At 41.0% G+C, this 21,763-nt stretch overlaps 1 protein-coding gene across 12 annotated transcripts in view; it reads right to left on the bottom strand.

Annotated features, from left to right (window-relative positions):
- The window catches only part of DST (dystonin), a 458,265-nt gene that overhangs the window by 181,834 nt on the left and 254,668 nt on the right, over nucleotides 1-21,763 (bottom strand). For all 12 annotated transcript variants that reach the window (XM_080664697.1, XM_080664701.1, XM_080664693.1 and 9 more), the window contains 5 exons: nucleotides 12,207-12,319; nucleotides 12,010-12,116; nucleotides 9,720-9,839; nucleotides 229-324; nucleotides 8-135 (listed from right to left, as the gene is read on the bottom strand). In XM_080664697.1, coding sequence (XP_080520823.1) covers nucleotides 8-135; nucleotides 229-324; nucleotides 9,720-9,839; nucleotides 12,010-12,116; nucleotides 12,207-12,319 — 564 coding nt within the window. The remainder of the gene's footprint in view (nucleotides 1-7; nucleotides 136-228; nucleotides 325-9,719; nucleotides 9,840-12,009; nucleotides 12,117-12,206; nucleotides 12,320-21,763) is intronic.

Here is a 21,763-nt window from a genome sequence, read left to right as displayed (position 1 = left end):
AGCTTACCTTTCTACTTCTGGACGAAGCGCCTTTTCCCTCTCGAGCATGGCAATGATGAGCTTCCCCCACTCTTTTTCTATGTCATTTGGATGATAACCTTGAAGAAGTTTGATGCGTCCAAATTCTATCCAAATCTTGAGAAAATTTTTTAAAAAATTAATGCAAAGCAAATATGTAAAAACAAATAAATGAATTATACTTAACAAAAAAAGGAAATTTCTGCTTACTTCTAATAATTTATATAGGCGTTTGATTTTTGATTTTTCTGTCTCCTTTGGAGGAATTTCTGTTTCTTTAAACTGTAAATACTGATTGTAAAGTGCCTAAAATGAAAGGAAAAATAAATGAAAGCTCAACATTCAAAGACCTGTTTTCATTATGGCATAATGTTACCACTTCAAATGCTACCGACTGTGTCCTATGCATTCAATGGAATTCCTTTATAAAATTGATATTCAAGGCCTCTACCGACTGCCAGCTAGTTGGCAACTGGGTTATGTAAGACTTGATGAGGGTGTAACTACTGATGTATGCCGTGATTCAGCAGGTGCCACACCGGTGACTAGATAATGAATCGTGGTAGAACTTATTATGGCTCTATTAACAGTCTCATCACACAAACAAGAAAACACATCCTAAAAGACACACTTTCCACCCTAGCTGGTTTGGCTCAGTGGATAGAGCGTCAGCCTGTGGATCAAAGGGTCCTGGGTTCGATTCTGGTCAAGGGCACATACCTTGGTGGCAGGCTTCTCCTGGCTCAGACCCTGGTCAGGGCTCATGCAGGAGGCAACCAATCAATGTGTTTCTCTCACATCAATGTTTCTCTCTGTCTGTCTCTTTCTCTTCCACTCTCCCTAAAAAAAATCCCCAGGTGAGGATTAAAAAATAAATAAAAACATACTTTCCAACTGTGGCAAATTAGCTTTTGGAAAAATAATCTGATGCAATTTCCATAAAGGGAGAAAACAAACAAACAAACAAAAAAACCTTTTCATGTCTATTCCATGGATCTATCCTTGAAAACAGAATTCTTATCAGATAGATGGAGTTAAAACTTGAGGTCAATGTCCCACTGGCTAGTTTAAACAGATCTTTTAGTCAACAAAGATAGATGGTAATGGTTACTGCTTTATTATAGACATTTCAACCATATAGTTAAATTATTATCTAGTTTGCAGATACTAATTTGGAATCTCTTATTATATTTACTAAAAAAGACCTTCATAAAATGATGTAGCTAAAGCATCTCCACATTTAATAAGTGTATACTAATTATTTCATCCTGATTCATGCTGTTGTTGTTTTTTGAAAAAGTCCCTTTTAATCTTTAGACAGACACATTTCTGAAGGACTCCATTCAATATTCTGTTGGCTAATAACATTACTAGCATTTCCTCCACATATTTTTCATTTTTTATATTATACTAGAGGCCCAGTGCATGAAATTTGTACACGGGGGAGGGGGAAGTGTCCCTCAGCCTAGCCTGCACCCTCTCTAATCTGGGACCCCTCGAGGGATGTCTGACTGCCCTCTCACAATCCAGGACTGCTGGCTCCCAACTATTCGCCTGCCTGCCTTCCTGATTGCCCCTAACCGCTTCTGCCTGCCAGCCTGATCACCCCCTAACCACTCCCCTGCCAGCCTGATTGATGCCTAACTGCTCCCCTGCCAGCCTGTTTGCCCCAAACTGCCCTCTCCTGCAGGCCTGGTCACCCCTAACTTCCCTCCCCTGCAGGCCTGGTCACCCCTAACTGCCCTCCTATGCAGGCCTGGTCACCCCTAACTGCCCTCCCCTGCAGGCCTGGACCCCCCCAACTGCTCTCCCCTGCAGGCCTGGTCCCCTCCAACTGCCCTTCCCTGCAGGCCCAGTCGCCCCCAACTTCCCTCCTCTGCCGGCCTGATCGCCCCCAACTGCCCTCTCTTGCAGGCCTGGTCCCTCCCAACTGCCCTCCCCTGCTGGTCATCTTGTGGCGGCCATCTTATGTCCACAAGGGGGCAGCCATCTTGTGTGTTGGAGTGATGGTCAATTTGCATATTACTCTTTTATTAGATAGGATAGAGGCCTGGTGCATGGGTGGGGACCAGCTGGTTTGCCCTGAAGGGTGTCCTGGATCAGGGTGGGGGTTCCCTTGGGGTGCAGGGCAGCCTGGGCGAGGGGCCTGTGGTGGTTTGCAGGCCGGCCACGCCCCCCCCGCAACCCAAGCAGAGGCTCTGGTATCTAGGATTTATTTATCTTCTATAATTGAAACTTTGTAGCCTTGAGCACAGCCAAGCCTCCTGCTTGCTCCATGGCTGCAGCCATTTTTGTTAGGATTTGTTTATCTTCTATAATTGAATCGCTGGGGGCAACTCAAGCCTCCTGCTCTCTCCAGCTCCGTGGCTGCCGCCATTTTTGTTGGGATTTATTTATCTTCTATAATTGAATCTTTGTAGCCTGGAGTGGAGGCCTGGCCCAGCCAGGATGTGCGGAAAGCTTGGCTTCCTCCATTGCCGGTGAAACCCACGCCTCCTGTTCGCTCCGTGGCCGTAGCCATTTTTGTTGGGATTTATTTATCTTCTACAATTGAAACTTTATAGCCTTGAGTGGAGGCCTGGGCCGGCCAGGGTGTGCGGAAAGCTTGGCTTCCTCCATTGCTGGGGAAACCCAAGCCTCCTGCTCGCTCCATGGACGCAGCCATCTTGGTTGGGTTAATTTGCAATCTCGCCCCTGATTGGCTGGTGGGCGTGGCTTGTGGGTGTAGTGGAGGTATGGTCAATTTGCATATTACTCTTTTATTAGATAGGATCCTATCCCAGGCACCAACAAGTAACCTGGGTATTCAGTTGAACTTTTTCGAAAACTTTAAGAATCTGCCTTAATCAGAAGCCAGTACAAATTTAGCCAAGTGTCTGACAACAGGAATCCATGTGGAAACAATTTGAACTTGAAATCTGAAAACTGTTTTGGTCGTAAAACGCAATGTTTTAAGATGTCCATCAGTAAATAAGCACCGAGTGCCATTATAGGCTAAACGCTGCTCGTGGTAGATGTGGTGATAGAGGAGCGGGGGATTCTTCTTGGCCTGGAAATGTTTACATCCACATAGGGAGACTTCACACAAACAACTTCAGAGCAATTAAAAAGCATCATATCAACACGGGCCAAGTGACTGCGTGCCAAGGACAAAATCCCCTGGCAATGTGAACGAAGAGCTGCTTTACAGATGGTCTGCACAGATGCCTGAACACAGTGAATAACTTGAACAGGGTCTACCCGGGGTCATTGCAGTCTTTGTGATTCCAGTGCGATCATGAAAACAAAGCTTATAATTCAAGGAATTAGACTTTACTGTTAATATTCACATTGTATGTTTCTTGAAAGAAAGTAGGCTATTTTGCTATTACAGATCCTAATACATATACAAAGTGAGACAACGCATTCTTCAATTAAGTTTATATATCTAGAATGTCTTTTATATTTCTATAATATCTTTGCCTCAAGGAGTTAGACCTGTTTTTAGGTAGTAGGAAATTTTTTAAAAATGTATTTTTATTCATTTCAGACAGGAAAGGAGAGAGAGAGAAACATCACTGATAAGAATCATTGACTGGCTACCTCCTGCACACTCCACATTGGGGATCAAGCCCAGAACCCAGAGAATGTGCCCTGACCAGGAATCGAACCATGACCTCTGGTTCATAGGTCAAAGCTCAATCACTGAGCCACATTGGCCGGGTAGTAGTAGCAAATGTTTTACTAAACCATGAATTTATTTATCCTGGAGGTCAGGTATGTATTTCGAATTCATAGTGAAGTAGAGTATGGACCTCCTGCTACACAAAAGAAAAATCTAAAGTGACTTTATAGGATTCGACACCATAGGCACAGTCCCAACCAGGGTCACCCTTGTGCAAGCTTCCCAGGGTCCCTCCAACCACGGCCATCTGGTGAACTTCAAACATTTCCCACACACCAAAAACAAATTGGCAAGATCACCTCCAGAGACTCTCTCAAACCTTAAACCCTCAATTCAAAACTAAGGGACTATAAATTTATGTAAGATATTGCTGCTACTGTATTACGTTTTAATTACTAATTGTTACTGCTATTTTCTCTGTATAATGGGGAGATGAGTACATTTTTTTATTTTTTTATTTATTTTTTTATTTTTTTTTTTCTTTTTCTTTTTTTTTTTTTTCAAATTTTTATTAAGGTATTATATGTGTACATATCTTACCATTGCCCCCCACCCCCACCCCACTCCCATACATGCCCTCACCCCCCAATGTTTTGCATCCGTTGGTTACTCTTATATACATGCATATAAGTCCTTCAGTTGATCTCTTATTTCCCCCACCTCTCCCTAACCTTACCACTGTAATTTGACAGTCTGTTTGATGCTTTACTGCCTCTGTAACTATCTTTTTGTTCATCAGTTTATAATGTTTTTCATTATCCCCAAATGAGTGGGATCATGTGGTATTTTTCTTTCATTGACTGGCTTATTTCACTTAGCATAATGTTCTCTAATTCCATCCAAGTGCCTACAAATGGTAGTAATTCCTTCTTTTTTACGGCAGCATAGTATTCCATTGTGTAGATGTACCATAGTTTTCTGATCCAGTCATCTGCTGATGGGCACCTAGGCTGTTTCCAAATCTTAGCTATTGTAAATTGTGCTGCTATGAACATAGGGGTGCATATATCCTTTCTGATTGGTGTTTCTGGTTTCTTAGGATATATTCCTAGGAGTGGGATTACTGGGTCAAATGGGAGTTCCATTTTCAGTTTTTTGAGGAAACTCCATACTGTTCTCCACAGTGGCTGCACCAGTCTGCATTCCCACCAGCAGTGCACGAGGGTTCCTTTTTCTCCGCATCCTCGCCAACACTTGTCGTTTGTTGATTTGTTGATGATAGCCATTCTGACAGGTATGAGATGGTATCGCATTGTTGTTTTGATTTGCATCTCTCGGATAATTAGTGACTTTGAGCATGTTTTCATGTGTCTCTTGGCCTTCCTTCTGTCTTCTTTCGAAAAGATTCTATTTAGGTCCGTTGCCCATTTTTTTATTGGATCATTTATCTTCCTTTTATTAAGTTGTATAAGCTGCCTGTAGATGTTGGAAATTAAACCTTTATCAGTGATACCATTTGCAAATATGTTCTCCCATACAGTGGGGTTTCTTGTTGTTTTGTTGATGGTTTCTTTTGCTGTGCAAAAGCTTTTTATTTTGATGTAGTCCCATTTGTTTATTTTCTGTTTGGCTTCCATTGCCCTAGGGGCAGTATCACTGAAAAAGTTCTTTTGGCATATGTCTGAGATTTTGCTGCCTGTGGATTCCTCTAGTATTTTTATGGTTTCCCGTCTTATATTTAAGTCCTGTACCCATTTTGAGTTTATTTTTGTGTATGGTGTAAGTTGGTGATCTAGTTTCATTTTTTTGCATGTATCTGTCCAATTTTCCCAACACCATTTATTAAAGAGACTGTCTTGACTCCATTGTATGTTCATGCCTCCTTTGTCAAATATTAAATGCGCATATTGGTTTGGGTCGATATCTGGATTCTCTATTCTGTTCCATTGATCTATATGTCTGTTCTTGTGCCAGTAGCAGGCTGTTTTGATGACAGTGGCTTTGTAATACAGCTTGAAATCTGGTATTGAGATCCCTCCTACTTTATTCTTCTTTCTCAGGATTGCTGTGGCTATTCGGGGTCTTTTTTTATTCCTGATTAATTTTTGAAGAGTTCTTTCTAGGTCTGTGAAATACGCCGTTGGTATTTTAATGGGGAGTGCATTGAATCTATAGATTGCTTTGGGTAGTATGGACATTTTAATGATGTTGATTCTACCAATCCATGAACATGGTATGTTCTTCCATCTGTTTACATCTTCCTCTATCTCTTTTTTCAGTGTCCTGTAGTTTTCCGCATATAGGTCTTTTACCTCCTTGGTTAGGTTTATTCCTAAGTATCTTAATTTTTTTGGTGCGATGGAAAATGGGATTGCTTTTTTAGTCTCTCTTTCTGTAAGTTCATTGTTGGTGTATAGAAATGCCATAGATTTCTTGGTGTTAATTTTGTATCCTGCTACATTGCCGAATTCATTTATTAAGTCTGTTAGTTTTTTGATGGAGTCTTTCGGGTTTTTTATGTACAATATCATGTCATCTGCAAATAAGGACAGCTTTACTTCTTCTTTTCCAATTTGGATGCCTTTTATTTCTTCTTCTTGTCTAATTGCAGTGGCTAATACTTCCAGTACTATGTCAAACAGGAGTGGTGAGAGTGGGCATCCCTGTCTTGTTCCTGTTCTTAGGGGAAATGGTTTTAGTTTTTGCCCATTGAGTATGATGTTAGCTGTGGGTTTATCATATATAGCTTTTATGATGTTGAGGTATGATCCTTCTATTCCCACCTTGTTGAGAGTTTTTATCAAGAAAGGGTGTTGGATTTTGTCAAATGCTTTTTCTGCATCAATTGATATGACTATGTGATTTTTATCTCTCAATTTGTTTATGTGATGTATCACATTTATTGATTTGCGGATATTGAACCATCCTTGCATTCCTGGGATAAACCCTACTTGGTCATGGTGTATGATCTTTCTGATGTACTGCTGGATCCTATTTGCTAGAATTTTGTTGAGGATTTTGGCATCTACATTCATGAGGGATATTGGCCTGTAATTCTCTTTCATTGTGTTGTCTTTATCTGGTTTTGGTATTAGGGTGATGCTGGCTTCATAGAAGGAGCTTGGAAGTGTTCCTTCCTCTTGAATTTTTTGGAATAGTCTGAGGAGGATAGGTTTTAGTTCTTCCTTGAATGTTTGGTAGAACTCTCCAGTGAAGCCGTCTGGCCCCGGGCTTTTGTTTGCCGGAAGCTCTTTGATGACTGCTTCAATTTCTTCCATAGTTACTGGCATGTTGAGCTGTTTAGATTCTTCCTGATTGAGTTTTGGAAGGTTATATTTTTCTAGGAATATGTCCATTTCCTCCAGGTTGTCCAGTTTGTTGGAATAGAGTTGTTCGTAGTATTTTTTAACAATCCTTTGTATTTCGGCGGGATCTGTTGTTATTTCACCTCTTTCATTTCTGATCTTGTTTATTTGGGTCCTCTCCCTTTGCTTCTTGGTGAGCCTGGCTAGAGGTTCATCAATCTTGTTTATCCTTTCAAAGAACCAGCTCTTGGTTTTGTTGATCTTTTGTATTGTTTCTTTGGTCTCTATGTCGTTTATCTGTGCTCTGATCTTTATTATTTCCTTCCTTCTGCTTACACTGGGCTTTTCTTGTTGCTCTTTTTCTAACTCTTTGAGTTGTTGGGTTAGGTAATTTATTACCCCTGTTTCTTGTTTTTTGCAGTAGGCTTGTAGGGCTATGAACTTCCCTCTCAAGACTGCTTTCGCTGTGTCCCATAGATTTTGGATTGTAGTGTTTTCATTGTCATTTGTTGTCATGATGTTTTTTATTTCTTCTTTGATCTCTCTGGTAACCCAGTCATGGTTTAATAGCATGCTGTTTAGTCTCCATGTGTTTGATTTCTTTGGGTTGTTTTTATTGTAGTTGATTTCCAGTTTTATGCCACTGTGGTCTGAGAAGATGCTTGATATGATTTCTATCTTCTTGAATTTGAAGAGACTTTGCCTATGTCCCAACATATGGTCTATCTTTGAAAATGACCCATGTGCGCTTGAGAAGAATGTATATTCTGTGGCTTTGGGGTGAAATGTTCTGAAGATGTCAATTAATTCCATCTGGTCTAGTGAGTCATTTAGGATTGATGTTTCTTTGCTGATGTTTTGTTTAGAGGATTTGTCCAATGGTGATAGTGGGGTATTAAAGTCTCCTACTATGATTGTATTGCTGTCAATGTCTCCCTTGATATCTTCCAGGAGTTTTTTTATGTATTTGGGTGCTCCTGTATTGGGTGCATATATGTTTACCAGTTATTTCTTCTTGTTGGATTGCTCCCTTTAGTATTATGAAATGGCCTTCCTTATCTCTTGTTATGTCCTTCAGTTTGAGATCTAATTTGTCAGAAATAAGTATTGCTACCCCAGCTTTTTTTTCAGTTCCATTTGCCTGGAAAACCTTTTTCCATCCCTTCACCCTCAGTCTGTGTGCGTCTTTTTTTCTGAGGTGGGTTTCTTGTAGACAGCAGATATATGGGTCGTGTTTTCTTATCCAATCTGTTACCCTATGTCTTTTGATTGGGGCATTTAATCCATTTACATTTAAAGTTATTATTGATAGGTACTTATTTGTCGCCATTCCTATTCTTTACCCCTGTGTTACTTCTTCGCTTCCTGTTTCTTTCTTTCTTTCTTTCTTTCTTTTTTTTTTTTACAGTAGACCCTTTAGCATTTCTTGCATTGCTGGTTTGGTGGTAATAAATTCCCTTAGTCCTTTTTTGTCTGTGAAGCTCCTGATTTCACCTTCAATTTTGATTGACAGCCTTGCTGGGTACAGTATTCTTGGATTCAGCCCCTTCCTTTGCATGACTTTGTATATTTCATTCCATTCCCTTCTGGCCTGATGAGTTTCTGTTGAGAAATCAGTTGCTAGTCTGATGGGGGTTCCTTTGTATGTAACTTTCTGTCTCTCTCTTGCTGCTTTTAAGATTCTTACTTTGTCGTTGGTGTTTGCCAATTTAATTATAATGTGCCTTGGCGTCGGTCTTTTGGGGTTCATTTTGCTTGGGACTCTGTGATCTTCTTGGATTTGTGTGGGTTTTTTCTTCCCTATATCTGGGAAATTTTCTGTCATTATTTCTTCAAAGAGGTTTTCTATTCCTTGCTCAGCTTCCTTTCCTTCTGGAACCCCTATTATGCGGATGTTGTTTTGTTTCGTGTTGTCCCAAAGTTCCCTTAGACTCTCCTCCTGCCTTTTAATTTTTTTTTCTAGAAGTTGCTTTTCTTGGGTATTTTTTTCCATCTTGTCTTCTAGCTCACTGATGCGGTCCTCTGCTTCTTCTAGTCTACTCTTGATGCTTTCTATTGAGTTCTTTACAGCAGCGATGTCATTTTTCATTTCTTCTTGGTTCTTCTTCATTTCCTCTTGGTTCTTGCTCATATTGTCGAATTTGTCTTCCATTCTTTTCAGCCACCTTATGACCATTTCTCTGAATTCTTTTTCTGGAAGGTTGCTTGCCTCCATTTCGTTTACTTCCTTTTCTGGTGATGCCTGCTTTTCTTTCATATGCGGGCTGCTTCTTTGTCTCCCCATGGTCTCTCTTCTCTGGGTGTCTGGTTATGTAGTTCTCTCTCTCCTTATCCCAGGCGAAATCTGACCTTTCCGTAGTGGAGTGTAGAGCTTCTCTGAACCCGTGTGCTTGCGCCAGTTGGGGAGCGTTGTTCTGGGGCTCGCAGCTGTTCCTGGGGTGCCGCCGTTGTGGATGAGTACATTTTTTTAAATGCCTATTTATTAATGGCTTGTCAAGGGCAATTTTTCTTGAACTTCTAAATAATAGAATTGCCCTGGTCAGGTAGCTCAGTGGGTTAGAGCGCCATCCCAATACGCCAAGGTTGCAGGTTCAATCTCTAGTCAGGGCACATAGAAGAATCAGCCAATGAATGCATAAATAAGTGGAATAACAAATCGATGTTTCTCTCTCTCTCTGCCTCTCTCTCTAAAATCAAAAAATAAATAAAATTTAAAATAACAGAATTATTACAGCATTATTTACAAGTTAAATATCAAGTCAATCCTATTTAATCCCTGTAGTGCCACTGACCTTCAGTTCTACGGGATTATTGGGAAATGCTCTCTCAGACATTGTGGTCACATGGTGTCGAATCCACTGGATGAGGTAGTTCACCATATTCTGGTATTCAATCCATTTGACTTCAACATCCTAGAACAAGAAAACGACAAGAAAAGCCCATGGCTGTAGAAAGTAAAATTCACATCTAACACAAGTTACTCAAAGGTCATTCTGTGTAATTACATATTTTTAAGCCTGACAGAGAGAACTGGCTAAATGATTTACTTCTCACACAGTCCTCATCCTGTCCTTCCCACATACACAGCTTTAAGACCATGCTATCCACAGTGGTCTGATGACTGCCAATTCTGATCCAGAGACAGGGCTGCCTGGGCACTGTGTGGAGAAGGGCTCTGAGGTAGCGCCCAAGCACAGCAGAAAAGACTTCCACAATCAACTTGCCAGGGGCTCAAGAAGGGGGGCGGACAGCTTGCATAAGCCAGGCTGGTTGCCACTCTGTCAACCTTTTTAGATTTAAGTCCCCTTTATGTATGAAACTCAAAAGAGCTATACATTATGTAAGAAACTAGACAGGAATGAAAACTACAGGAAATGTCTATAGTGAGATTACTCGAGTACTCGTTTAGCAAACTTTTTTTAAATGGAGAAAACTGGAGGGTTGTCAACTGCTATATTCAATTAAGTATTTGATAAGCTCTCATTACGTTCTAAGCATTGTGCTAAGTGTCATAATAAAAATATAATGCTTCAAGACATAATACCTATTATCAAAGAGTTACTGTCTAGATGGGGAGACAAGAGAGATTCATAATATGAACAGCCGAGCAAAATGAAAAGCAGTATTCAATTAAGTGCTGAAATAACTGGTAGTGTATGCTAGGAGTTGAGATAAGAATCAGGTAAGCATCAGTGTGCCTGAAGTGGTCACTAAAAGCTCCTTGAGAAGCGGTTCTCAATCCCTGAGCAGTTCTCACACTTCCAGTAATTGTTGGGCGGGGGGGGGGGGGCGGGGGTAGGAAGAGAGGAGTGCATAAAAGACAGAGTCCCAAGTGAGTCAGGACTCTGAAATAGGAATGCCCTGGCTACCAGCAAACAGTGTGTGTTGAGATGTCAGGGCTAAAAATGAAAAAAAGCTACATTTATATATGCAGAATTTTGAATGTCAGAATATCTAGAATGGAGTTAATCATGCAAGTCATATGTAACCACTGAAAGTTGTCAAGCTCATTTGGTGACAGTGTGCAGAGTTGATTGAGGGAAAAAAAAAAGGGGAGATGAAAAATCATAGGAAAGCTATCATACTGGTTCTAAGAGTCAGGAATGGGGTGGAGGTAGTGAGACAATAGAATAGCCACAAGAAACATTCTCAAGCAACAGTCAACACAGAGTCCTTGGAGAACTGCATTGACTCAGAGGAGAGGATAAACATGGAAGCAAGTTACTTAGGGATCAAAAGAATAGATAAAACTTTTGAGAGAAAGAACAAGAGGAAGAGAAGGGAAATAAGTCTAAAAGCAGCAGCATACAAAGGTGAAGTAAAATACCAGGAAAGAGAGCTCACCAAGATGAGCTCCTAAATCTTCAAAGTAAAGTGTTTTTCATGGTCTGCAAGGAGGAGGGAGAAAGGCCCAGGGTGAGGGGTGCCCATCCCCAAGTGCAGAAGGTGTATCGGGTTTCCTGTCTCTTCCAGAAATGCATAAGCACTTGTTAGCATGACCACTAAAAAACGCACGATTGAACTGAATTGCACAAACCCGTGGCAAATTGTGGACTAATAAAGATCCAAAGCCACGTTTCAGAGACCTTGCCCTGCTTACAAAGGAGCTCTGTCAATTTGGCAAAATATATCGCCTTCCTCTGGGTCTCACTGTTAAATCAGAGAAGCAATACGGAGCCAACTTCTCTCATGGAATCGTATGAGGTAATAAACTTCACTGAAAGTGACTTCAAACATGAGATATTCTATACAAATACATCAAATAGAGCAGCTGTAAAACAGCAAGTTAAAAAATGAGTATCTCCAAAATGCAGTGGCTTATAGCTACTATTTATCAAACAAAAAAGTAACTCTGAATAGCCTACTTCATGATACAGAACAAGTTTTTTCTCGTTATATTTTAATTTTAATAATGGAATGACACCATCCAAGTGCATGCAATATCAGTTTGATAAATTGCATACTAAAATCAACTTCTTTTTAAAATATTTTATATTTAAGATTAAAAGCACTATCAAAGAATTCAGTTAAGCAGACATTGCCGCATCAGAAGCTTCTAGAATGAAAAAAATCAATACTCACATTTGCACCGATGCCTTCACCACCTTCAGGAACTTTGGGAAATGCATCATAGAGAGACGACACATATGTTATTACTGACTTTTCATCAGGAGAGGAAACATCAACGTCTAAAAGCAGCAACACAAATTATTTCAAGATGTTGACAGATTACTATTGATCAAACCTTCAGGCCACATCTAGTCAAGGCCACAGCTCACCTTCAGGATCCAGGAGTCTGTTAACGCCAATTTTTTCTGCTACATAAAAAGCATGCTCTAAATTTGCAAGGTTGCTTTGAACAGCAACAGTATTCATGTCTATCAGGTCCGGCCTAGGGGAAAAAAAATGCACTGTATTAATTACGTTTTCTCAGGTGCCTTTCCAACTTTATATTTACATGCGTATCTATTTATATAGCAACTGCTGCAAATATTAATTCTAAGCCCGCATTAAGGAGATTTTCACCAACATTGCTTACTTCTCTCAGAAACATGTGTGGCAAAGGCAAGTGCAATGGGGAAAAAATATAAAAATGTGAACACGCATAACTTTCGGTAAGGTCTACAAATCCCTCATAATCAGAATCTATAAGAACATCTGTCCCATTCAACCCATGCAAGTTCCACTACTCAACACCCTTCCAATCCAGCCAGCATTGCCTCAATGTTTCTCCCCAAACACAAAAGCTTATACTCAGTTCAATGCCACACCATGGCATCCCCCACCCATCCAGGCTGTCCTTCCCTGTCACTGTCATCTTCTACCATCCTATTCATCCCTGCAAGCAGAGAGCAAGCCCATCTCCTCAGTGGGCTCAGTTTTCTCTCCCTGTTCCCTGAACTCCTTATACTCCTTGGCCTGTACTAGTCAAGTTGGCACTTAGAACAATCATATACTTCCTTGCCCTATTAATTCACTGTTTAATGTGCATGTACATCTTGTTTCTCCCAACTAGTCAACACCAAGATGGAAAGAACCTTGTATTAATACACATTTGTATTTGATTCTTCTGCTAAGATAAAGAGTGGCATATACTCGATAGACATTCAATAAATCCCTGCAGGTAAGTTGGTAAATGGGTTGGTTAGTTAGTAATTTGAATCATAAATAGCTAAATAAGCACTAGTTTGTATCTTCATAAACATGCATGTCCACACACAAAACACTCTCTCCTACCTCAGACTTCTCTTCCTAACCTGTAAGACTTAAATGATACTCTAAAGCAGCGGTCACCAACCTTTCAGACTTCACGGACTACCAGTGGTCTGCGGACCACCGGTTGGCGACCGCTGCTCCAAAGGTTTCCTTAAACCAGCGGTGGCCAACCTTTTGGACCTCACAGACCACCAGTGGTCCGTGGACTACCAGTTGGTGACGGCTGCTCTAAACCACAAGGGTACCTAGCTTTATCTATATGAGATGAGAAAAGACTTCTAAAATACTCCTTAAATTAGGAGGCAAAATATGGCCAAAAGCCAATCGGGAAACTTTCACCTAAAAAATAAAGCATTAGTGTCTGGACAGTGTTGCTCAGTGGTTGAGCGTCAACCCATGAACCAAGAAGTCACCAACTTGATTCCCAATCAGGGCACATGCCTGAGTTGCGGGCCAATCCCCAGTAGGGGAGTGCAGGAGGCAGCCGATCGATGATATTTCTCTCCCATTGATGTTTCTGTCTTTCTATCCTTCTTCCCTTCCTCTGTCTTTAAAAATCAACAAAAACATATTTTTAAAAATTTTCTTTAAAAAAATCAATGAAGCATTAGCCCTGTCTGGTGTTGCTCAGCAGTTAGAGTGTTGGTCTGTACAACAAAGGGTCACGGTTCAATTCCTGGTCAAGGGCAAGTACCTGGGTTGCAGGTTCAATCCCCACCCACATGTGGGAAGCAACCAATTGATGTGTCTCTCTCACATTGATCTCTCTCTCTCTCTTTCTCTCTCTCTCTCTGTCTCTTCCCCCTCCTTCCTCCCTCTCTTCCACTCTCTCTAAAAATTAAGGTGGGGGGGGGGGATATCCTCAGGTGAGGATTAACAAACAAAACAAAAAAATCATTAAAAGAATGCGGAAACAATAAAGCCTTCAAAAAGAGTGGCACCCAGTCCCAAAGTCACTGAGTTAGAACCTGTTTATCAACTTCTAAGAGAAGGCTCTCTACCCCACAGGCACTCTGGTTCCACACTTGGGGAGTACAGAAAAGCGGGAGGGCTCAGAGGCGGAGTGGGACAAATGAAATGCAAGTTATTTTGACTACTACTTGGAAGGCTGTTTACATGAGAAACTCTTTGAAATTCTATCATTAATCTTAGGAAAGTAAACAGCAATTTGTACTCCTATTTTTATCTGATGAGAATGCAGACTTCCAAAGAAATCTAGTTACAGTTTTATAACTCTTTGAAGGGTTCATTACCTTGAACTATAGCTAGCATTATCTACTACTTGTTTCCCAGGAAATTCTTTTGTGTTTTACATGCCACCAATTTGATCACTAAAAAGTGGCCCGGCCCGGCATGTATTACAGAACAATAAATCTACTGACACCAATAGAAGAATTAAATGACAAACCTCTAGGAATAACATTTTTTATTCATGTAGAAGCTTCCCGCCCCCCCCCCCCACACACACACACAGACCCTTTTGAAAAATCTGCCAACTTTAGGATTACTAAACAGATGTGTATAACAGTCTAGACAAAAACAAATACCTAAAGTTCAAAAAATTGTTTTGCTTCCATAAAGTTCACACATTTTGAAAAAAATGAAAACCAGCCTTTCTGAATTTGCCAAGTCCCCCAACAAGAAAGAGCATGTTGTTCTGCAAACCCTGCCATTAGCAAAGAACGTGAACACTGAGTAATCCCCGACAGAATGAATCCAGTCACTGAAGAATCGAGTTTTTGAGTAAGAGAATAAAACATAAAACTCCCTCCTGAATGACACAGTCATTTCAGCACAAAAGCAGCTGTATAATACGTGAGTTTGGATAAGTCACCTCTTTATCATGATATTTAACACTTTAATGGAACAAAAACTGAACCGGCTTTCCTCCATTAAAAAAATTAAGCAAAAAGTGAAAAGGGATAAAATTTTAAAACCACTATGAAAAAGTAAGTGCCTGAGCATTTTCAAAAGCCTATCCCTCCCCTAGTCATCCTCGGAGGGCTGCCATTCTGCTTTGCCTCCATTCGCCTGGAGCTGCCAGAAGAGGCGCGTGCTGTGACCTGTCTCCCTTCCTTCTTTCCTCATAGTCCCGCTGGGATAACGTGACCTTTACAGACTTCAGCTATTTTCCACATAAAGAAGATGGGTTCCATTGCACTGTGATATCTCCTTTTTGTGTAGCATTAATAGGAAATTTCATTCCCATTTCAGGTTTGACTAACCGAAGACTACACTATACTGTCAGCATGGAGAAGGCAGCAACCATGTTCCTGAATGATAGTTTAAGCGGCTTAACATGAACTATTTTGATTTCCTTAATTTCTGGAAACCTTTCAAAATAACCCTAAAATAATATATACTAGTGGTTTTTTTTATGGAAAAGAGGCAATTCTAACTCTTATGTTATTATTCTGTAATAATGAAATCTTTTCTGAATGACTCAATCATCATGGATTGCCATTTTTAAAAACATATATTTATATGCTACCTTTTTTCTATAAATTATTTAAAATAGCTTACAAAAAAAGAAAATAACATAAATTTTAAATTTGAATTATAAAACCAAAACAGGTCATAAGATGAATGGAACAGAATAACAGATTTCAGTGGGATGTGTGTGTGTGTGTGTGTGTGTGTGTGTGTGTGTGTGTGTGTGGAGGGGGGGATGGGGGTGGGAGGGGACAGAAAGAGATTAACCAAAGAACACATATGCATAACCAATGGACAGAGACCTAGGATGGGGAAGGCCTGGGGTGGGGCAGGGATGGGTGGAGGGGGGCAAAATGGAGAAAATGGGAGACATCTGTAATACTGTCAGCAATAAAATAATAATAGTAATAAAATAAATTTAAAAAAATAAAATGAGGCCAAAAAAACAAACCACTTATTATGCATGGTTAGTGCCCTTAATTTGTTCCAAAAATATAGGACAAAAGGTTACCAAAAAATGGCTGTTGCAATATAAAATAATTTTGGATAAAAGTAATGCTTATCTTTCATACAACACATCTTTAAAAAGTATTCTTCTCGACAAAGTAGATGTATATACCCACATGCACACATACACACACACACATATACTTATATACACATGTATCCATATGTGTACATGTATATGGATACATGTATATGTAACAATAAGATATCCACAATGACAGATAACCAAACTAGCGGAACATTAAAATTGCTTAAGAACTTATTTTTGGTACAGATATTTCAAAGTAACTTTCTGTCCTCATTCATGAATATATCAGCTCACATGAGAATTAGATACGATTATGGGAGAAAATGCAACTATTCTATATAATAAAGAGCTAATATGCTAATGGTCATCATGCCATCATGCCATAACGACCGATCAGCAGGAGGCTGTGTGCGCGGCAGGCACACGGGTGGGCGGGGACTTGACGCTGCGTCCTTCCGGACAAAGCCGCAGCAGCTGCCAGAGGGTCAGGCAAGCAACGGATGGCGGCTGCCACTGCCCAGGGCCAGCCCGAGACTCAGGCAAGTCGCAGAGGGTGGCTGCCGCTGCCCAGGGCCAGCCCGAGACTCAGGCAAGTCGCAGAGGGTGGCTGCCGCTGCCCAGGGCCAGCCCGAGACTCAGGCAAGTCGCGGAGGGTGGCTGCCGCTGCCCAGGGCCAGCCCGAGACTCAGGCAAGTCGCAGAGGGTGGCTGCCGCTGCCCAGGGCCAGCCCGAGACTCAGGCAAGTCGCGGAGGGTGGCTGCCACTGCCCAGGGCCCAAGGCTCAGGCAAAGGGTGGTGGCTGTGAGGGCAGAGGCTCAGGCAGCTGCGTGGCGTGATGGGGGCGTCGCCTTCCCCTGATCGCCAGATCGCCTCCCGCAGAGGGAGGCCAGAGGCAGCAGCAGCGAGGGGGTGATGAGGGTGGTGTCTTCCCCTGATCGGCTGCAGGGAGCAGGCCTAAGCCATCAGTAGGACATCTCCTGAGGGCTCCCGGACTGTGAGAGGGGGCAGGCTGGGCTGAGGGACGCCCCCCCACCCCACAGTGCACGAATTTTCGTGCACCGAACCTCTAGTAGTTAATAATACCGTACTGCATATTTGAATGTTGCTGAGAGTAGATCCTAAAAAGTCTTAGCACAAGAAAAAAAAAATTTGTAGCTATGTGTGATGACAGATATTAACTAGACTTATTGCAGTGGTCAGTTTGCAATATATACAAATATAGAATCATTATGTTGTACACCTGAAACTTATATAATATTACTAGTATATGTCAATAAACTTCAATTTTTTAAAATTCACAATACCATCAGATAACTGTTACAAGACAAACACGAAGCAGAAATAAACACAAACGTGCCTACTGTCTTATGTCCTCACCATGAAACAGCAATCCTTTTCACTCTTTTCCAGTTTTGATTTTTATTGTTTAAATCTAGAGGAAAAGAGCACACTTAGGGTTGGGGTGGGGGCCATTTTACATTAGCCCAACTCTGGAATACATTGCAAATGATGAAGTCTGGATACAGCTTTTCAAATCAAAAGCACTTCAACTCTGTGATTTCAGGCACCTGACCCTCTGGAAGGACAGTGGGCACCAATTCTCTTTTTCAATTAAACAAAGGACAATCGAAAGCGGAACGATGGTGGCTAGGGGCTGGGGAAGGGGAAAATGGGCAGTTATTGTTTAATGGATATACTGTCTCAGTTTTGCAGGATGAAAAGAGTTCCGGAGATGGGTGGTGGTGATAGTTACGCAGCACCAATATGAATGTACTTAAAGCCACTTTACTGGACACAAAAATGGTTAGGATGATAAGTTTTACATTATGTGTATTTTACCACATTTTTAAAAAAATGTAAGACTATTTTACATATTTGAGAGTAAAGGCTATATTGACATGGAAAAAGTAAAGGGATGTGACTCAAGTGTCCGCTGATTTAGACCTAACTTGCTCTCTGTTTAACTTAGAAGGCTAATCCAGAAATTTGTGTCTCGATTACCTTCCACAAAAAATGAAAATCAGGAATTCCAAGTATCATTTAGAATTCCAATTACCCCCAGGGAGCAACTGGAAATGTGTCGGGGTAGAGGAAGGGCATTTGTGGCTGCTGCTGCCATAAGGTTTGAAGAACCTAACTGATTTGCCAAAGAGCTCAAGAGAGGATTCATGTGAAAGTACTTGAGAAATGAAGTGTAAGAAGCAATACAGGCAGCAGGTGATAGAAAGCCATCTATTGGTACATAAACAATGTAAAGAAAACACAGAGAAGGCAGAACTTGGTGCTTTGGTTGCCAATTACAAATAATTCTTCCCAGTCAACAAACTAGCAAGTTTATTCATTTTCGTAATATTTAATAAGCATTTACCACGTGCCCAGCTGTGATGCACTTAGAACATAGGCACTGTGTATACGGAGAGTTCAAAACTCCAAAGAAAGCTTGGGAGTAAACCAGGAGAAAACCCGGTGGAGAGACCCAGGTAGAGGGCAAAGGCATGCATGTGCTCTGTACCTAGAGGGAGCATAAGGAGACCAGTGCAGGGGTGAGGAGCAGCAGCAAAGGGACAGGTGAGAGATAAGGCTGGGTGGGCGACAGGGGCCAAGATGATGCAGAATCTCATGAACTTCTGCAAAGATTTTGAATATTTTTATGAGAACTGTAGAAAACCATTAAAATGCATCAAGGGCCCTAGCCGGTATGGCTCAGTGGATAGAGCGTTGGCCTGCAGACCAAAGGGTCCCAGGTTCGATTCCAGTCAAGGGCACATACCTTGGCTGCAGGATCCTCCCTGGCCCGGGCCCTGGTCGGGCTCATGCAGCAGGCAACCAATTGATGTGTTTCTCTCACATAGATGTTTCTGTCTGTCTTTCCCTCTCTCTTCCACTCTCTCTAAAAATCAATGGAAAAATATCCTCGGGTGAGGATTAATAGCAATTTTAAAAAATGCATCAAGGAAGGTTATAAGAGATAAAATTATTAGATCTGAGGTCCGATGGAGAAGCAATTTAAAGTGGTGAAAACATTCCCACAGAATCCAGGCAGGGGACCATGGTGACTTGCAAAATAATGTGGTAGCAGTGGGGAGAAGGCTGGGACATATTAAGAAGATCAAATCCACAGAAGGGAGTATTATAACACTGGTTATAATAACAAGGGGTATAGGCATGGGTGACCATCAACACGGAGAGAAAGTTGAAAGGGCAACCTAGGAAAACTCCACACTGGCTTCATGGGAAAGAGGTGGTCTGCAGAGAGAACTGAGCAGGAACAGTCCACAGCACAGGAGAGAAAAATGGGAGTGTCGTTCTATAAAGCTTAAAAAAAAGGAGTATTTAAGAAGAAAATCAAATACTGAGAAGTAAGAAAGATGAGATCTGAAAACTGTCCACAGGATTTAGCCACACAGAAGTCACTCCAGAAGTCACAAGCCTAAAAGTGGGTTACAGTGCCAGAAACCAGGTTAGCATGGGTTGAGGAATAAGGATGGAGCAAAGAAATAAAAATTGAGTATATAGACAACTCTGGCTTTAAGGAAAGGAGCAATATAAGGCAGTTACTGTTTGTTATTTTATTAACAAAAAGGTTCCAAATGAGATTAAAGTCCAACAGAAAGATCTGTTTAGAGAGAAAAATTTAATATAATGAGAAAGAAGGTTTGGGGAGCAATGGTTGAGATGGGATCCAGAACATGGGAGTTTGGGGCAAGGTCTTGGATAGGTGGAGAGAGGCCTGCTCTATTAACAAGGGCCAGGATGGATGCAAATGAAGGGAGGTTTGTCCCTTGGTAGCAAAAAGAAATACTTTACATCAAGCATGTCAAACTCGCGGCCCACAGGCCATATAACTCGTTTATTTGGCCCATGTTAGCCTTCGAGTTTGACATGCTTGCTTTACATTGATGGGTTCAGTGTCTCTGAGGGAATTGAGATTATCCGTTAACAATGATAATCAGTTAACAATGAGAGAAGATCATCAGTCATCAAAACTGAGGTGAGGGACAAAAAGGTGAATTAAGACGGATGGAAAAAGACTGCTTGGTCAGAACCACTTGTGGCTGGTAACCATGAAGTTATAGTGACCCATCTACCCTCAAGTCTAACGTTCTCGGGTGTGCTTCACTGCGTGGGAACATGCACACACAAAGCAGACAGCTGGGCTCATACAGGGCCAGGCTTTCCCGGGAAATGAATATGCTCTCAGCAGCTTGCAAGGAATGGCAAAGGATTCCGTGGAAGTTACACACACACACACACACACACACACACACACACACACACACAGCACTCCCTTTACCTAGAGATCAGTCTTAGAACACCCTCTGAACTCCAGAACACATCTCACCAACTCACACACAGATACACGAACCCACATATGTTACTTAACATCTGCTTTTCAATAAATCACATGATAAAAATATTCATTAAATTTGCCTTACTTATGCTATAATGGCAGAGCGGTTGCCATAACAAATTCCTGAAGATGACTGTTTGAGTTAAATCATGTTTGGGCTTAGCATATTCTGACTGTTCTTATTGGTGCAAAAAGCATCTCACTTCCCCACCCCACCCATGGGGGAAAAAAGACTTGTAATATAATCCTCCCTTCTCTCCCCCCGCCCTCCCCCGAAATAAATATGAACATGCAGGAGACCCACCCACAGTTGTGTAACTGGGTGTAGGCATTCCTTTATGCTCATATTTGGGCACAGGTTGTTGAAAGAAACACAGCCAAGAACTCCAAGGTGGCCACAAGCTATGAAGGTAATTTTCCTTTTTCTCAAAACTAGATGCTTGAGCTTATTTCAAATATTCTTCCAATTTTTTTTTCTGCAAACTCTCTACTAACAACAGGGCGAAAGCAAAGAATGAGAAACTGTCATTTATAGCAAGCTTTATTAGTACTTCAAGATTGAAATCTCACAACCTCAGAAATTAAAAGATACTCAATAAACTATGACTCACTTTGCAAACAATCAACTCCGTAATGGCCTCACAGACTTTAGCAAGTACAGAAAATAGCACTAATTTTGATAGTGTATGTACTCCTTCATTACACACTTCCTAAACCTCTAGCATTGTGATAGGCGCTCTCATATGTTAGCCCAAGACAGCCCCTACTGCTGATCTTCAGTTAAAATTATGAGATCACTCCCAGTTTGCCAACTTAATTTGCCCTTTACCCCAGTAAACTCTTAATGCATACATGTTTAGACAAATAGCTTGCATACCATACACAGAGAAACACAAGTCTACAATTTCAGCTCTAGCACATACTTTAAAAGCAGAAGACAAATCAAAGGGTAAATTAAAATTGCTAGAATGCAATTAACAAATAAAGTAAGGAATTGTTTCTTTCTTAAAGGCACCAGGGAAGGGAAATAGTATAGAAGGCATATATTTCAATACGACTCTTTTGGCAGACAGTTCAGACATATGTCTTAAAATTGGCCCAGCAATTCTCCTTCTAGGACTTTATCCTACAGACACATTCTCACATCTGCACAAGTCACATACAAAGTCCAATACAACATTTTTAATAGCAAACAACACAATGGCCATCAATAAGGTGCTATTAAATAAAGTATGTTACATCCATATAATAGAATACTATGCAGTATTTAAAAGAATAAGGTAAATCTATTTGTTCTGATA

This window comes from Plecotus auritus (assembly GCF_963455305.1).
Source record: "Plecotus auritus genome assembly, chromosome: 4".
NCBI classification, from domain to species: domain Eukaryota; kingdom Metazoa; phylum Chordata; class Mammalia; order Chiroptera; family Vespertilionidae; genus Plecotus; species Plecotus auritus.
The sequence above is the reverse complement of the archived record's forward strand: the minus strand, read 5'-3'. Positions and strand labels throughout refer to the sequence as shown.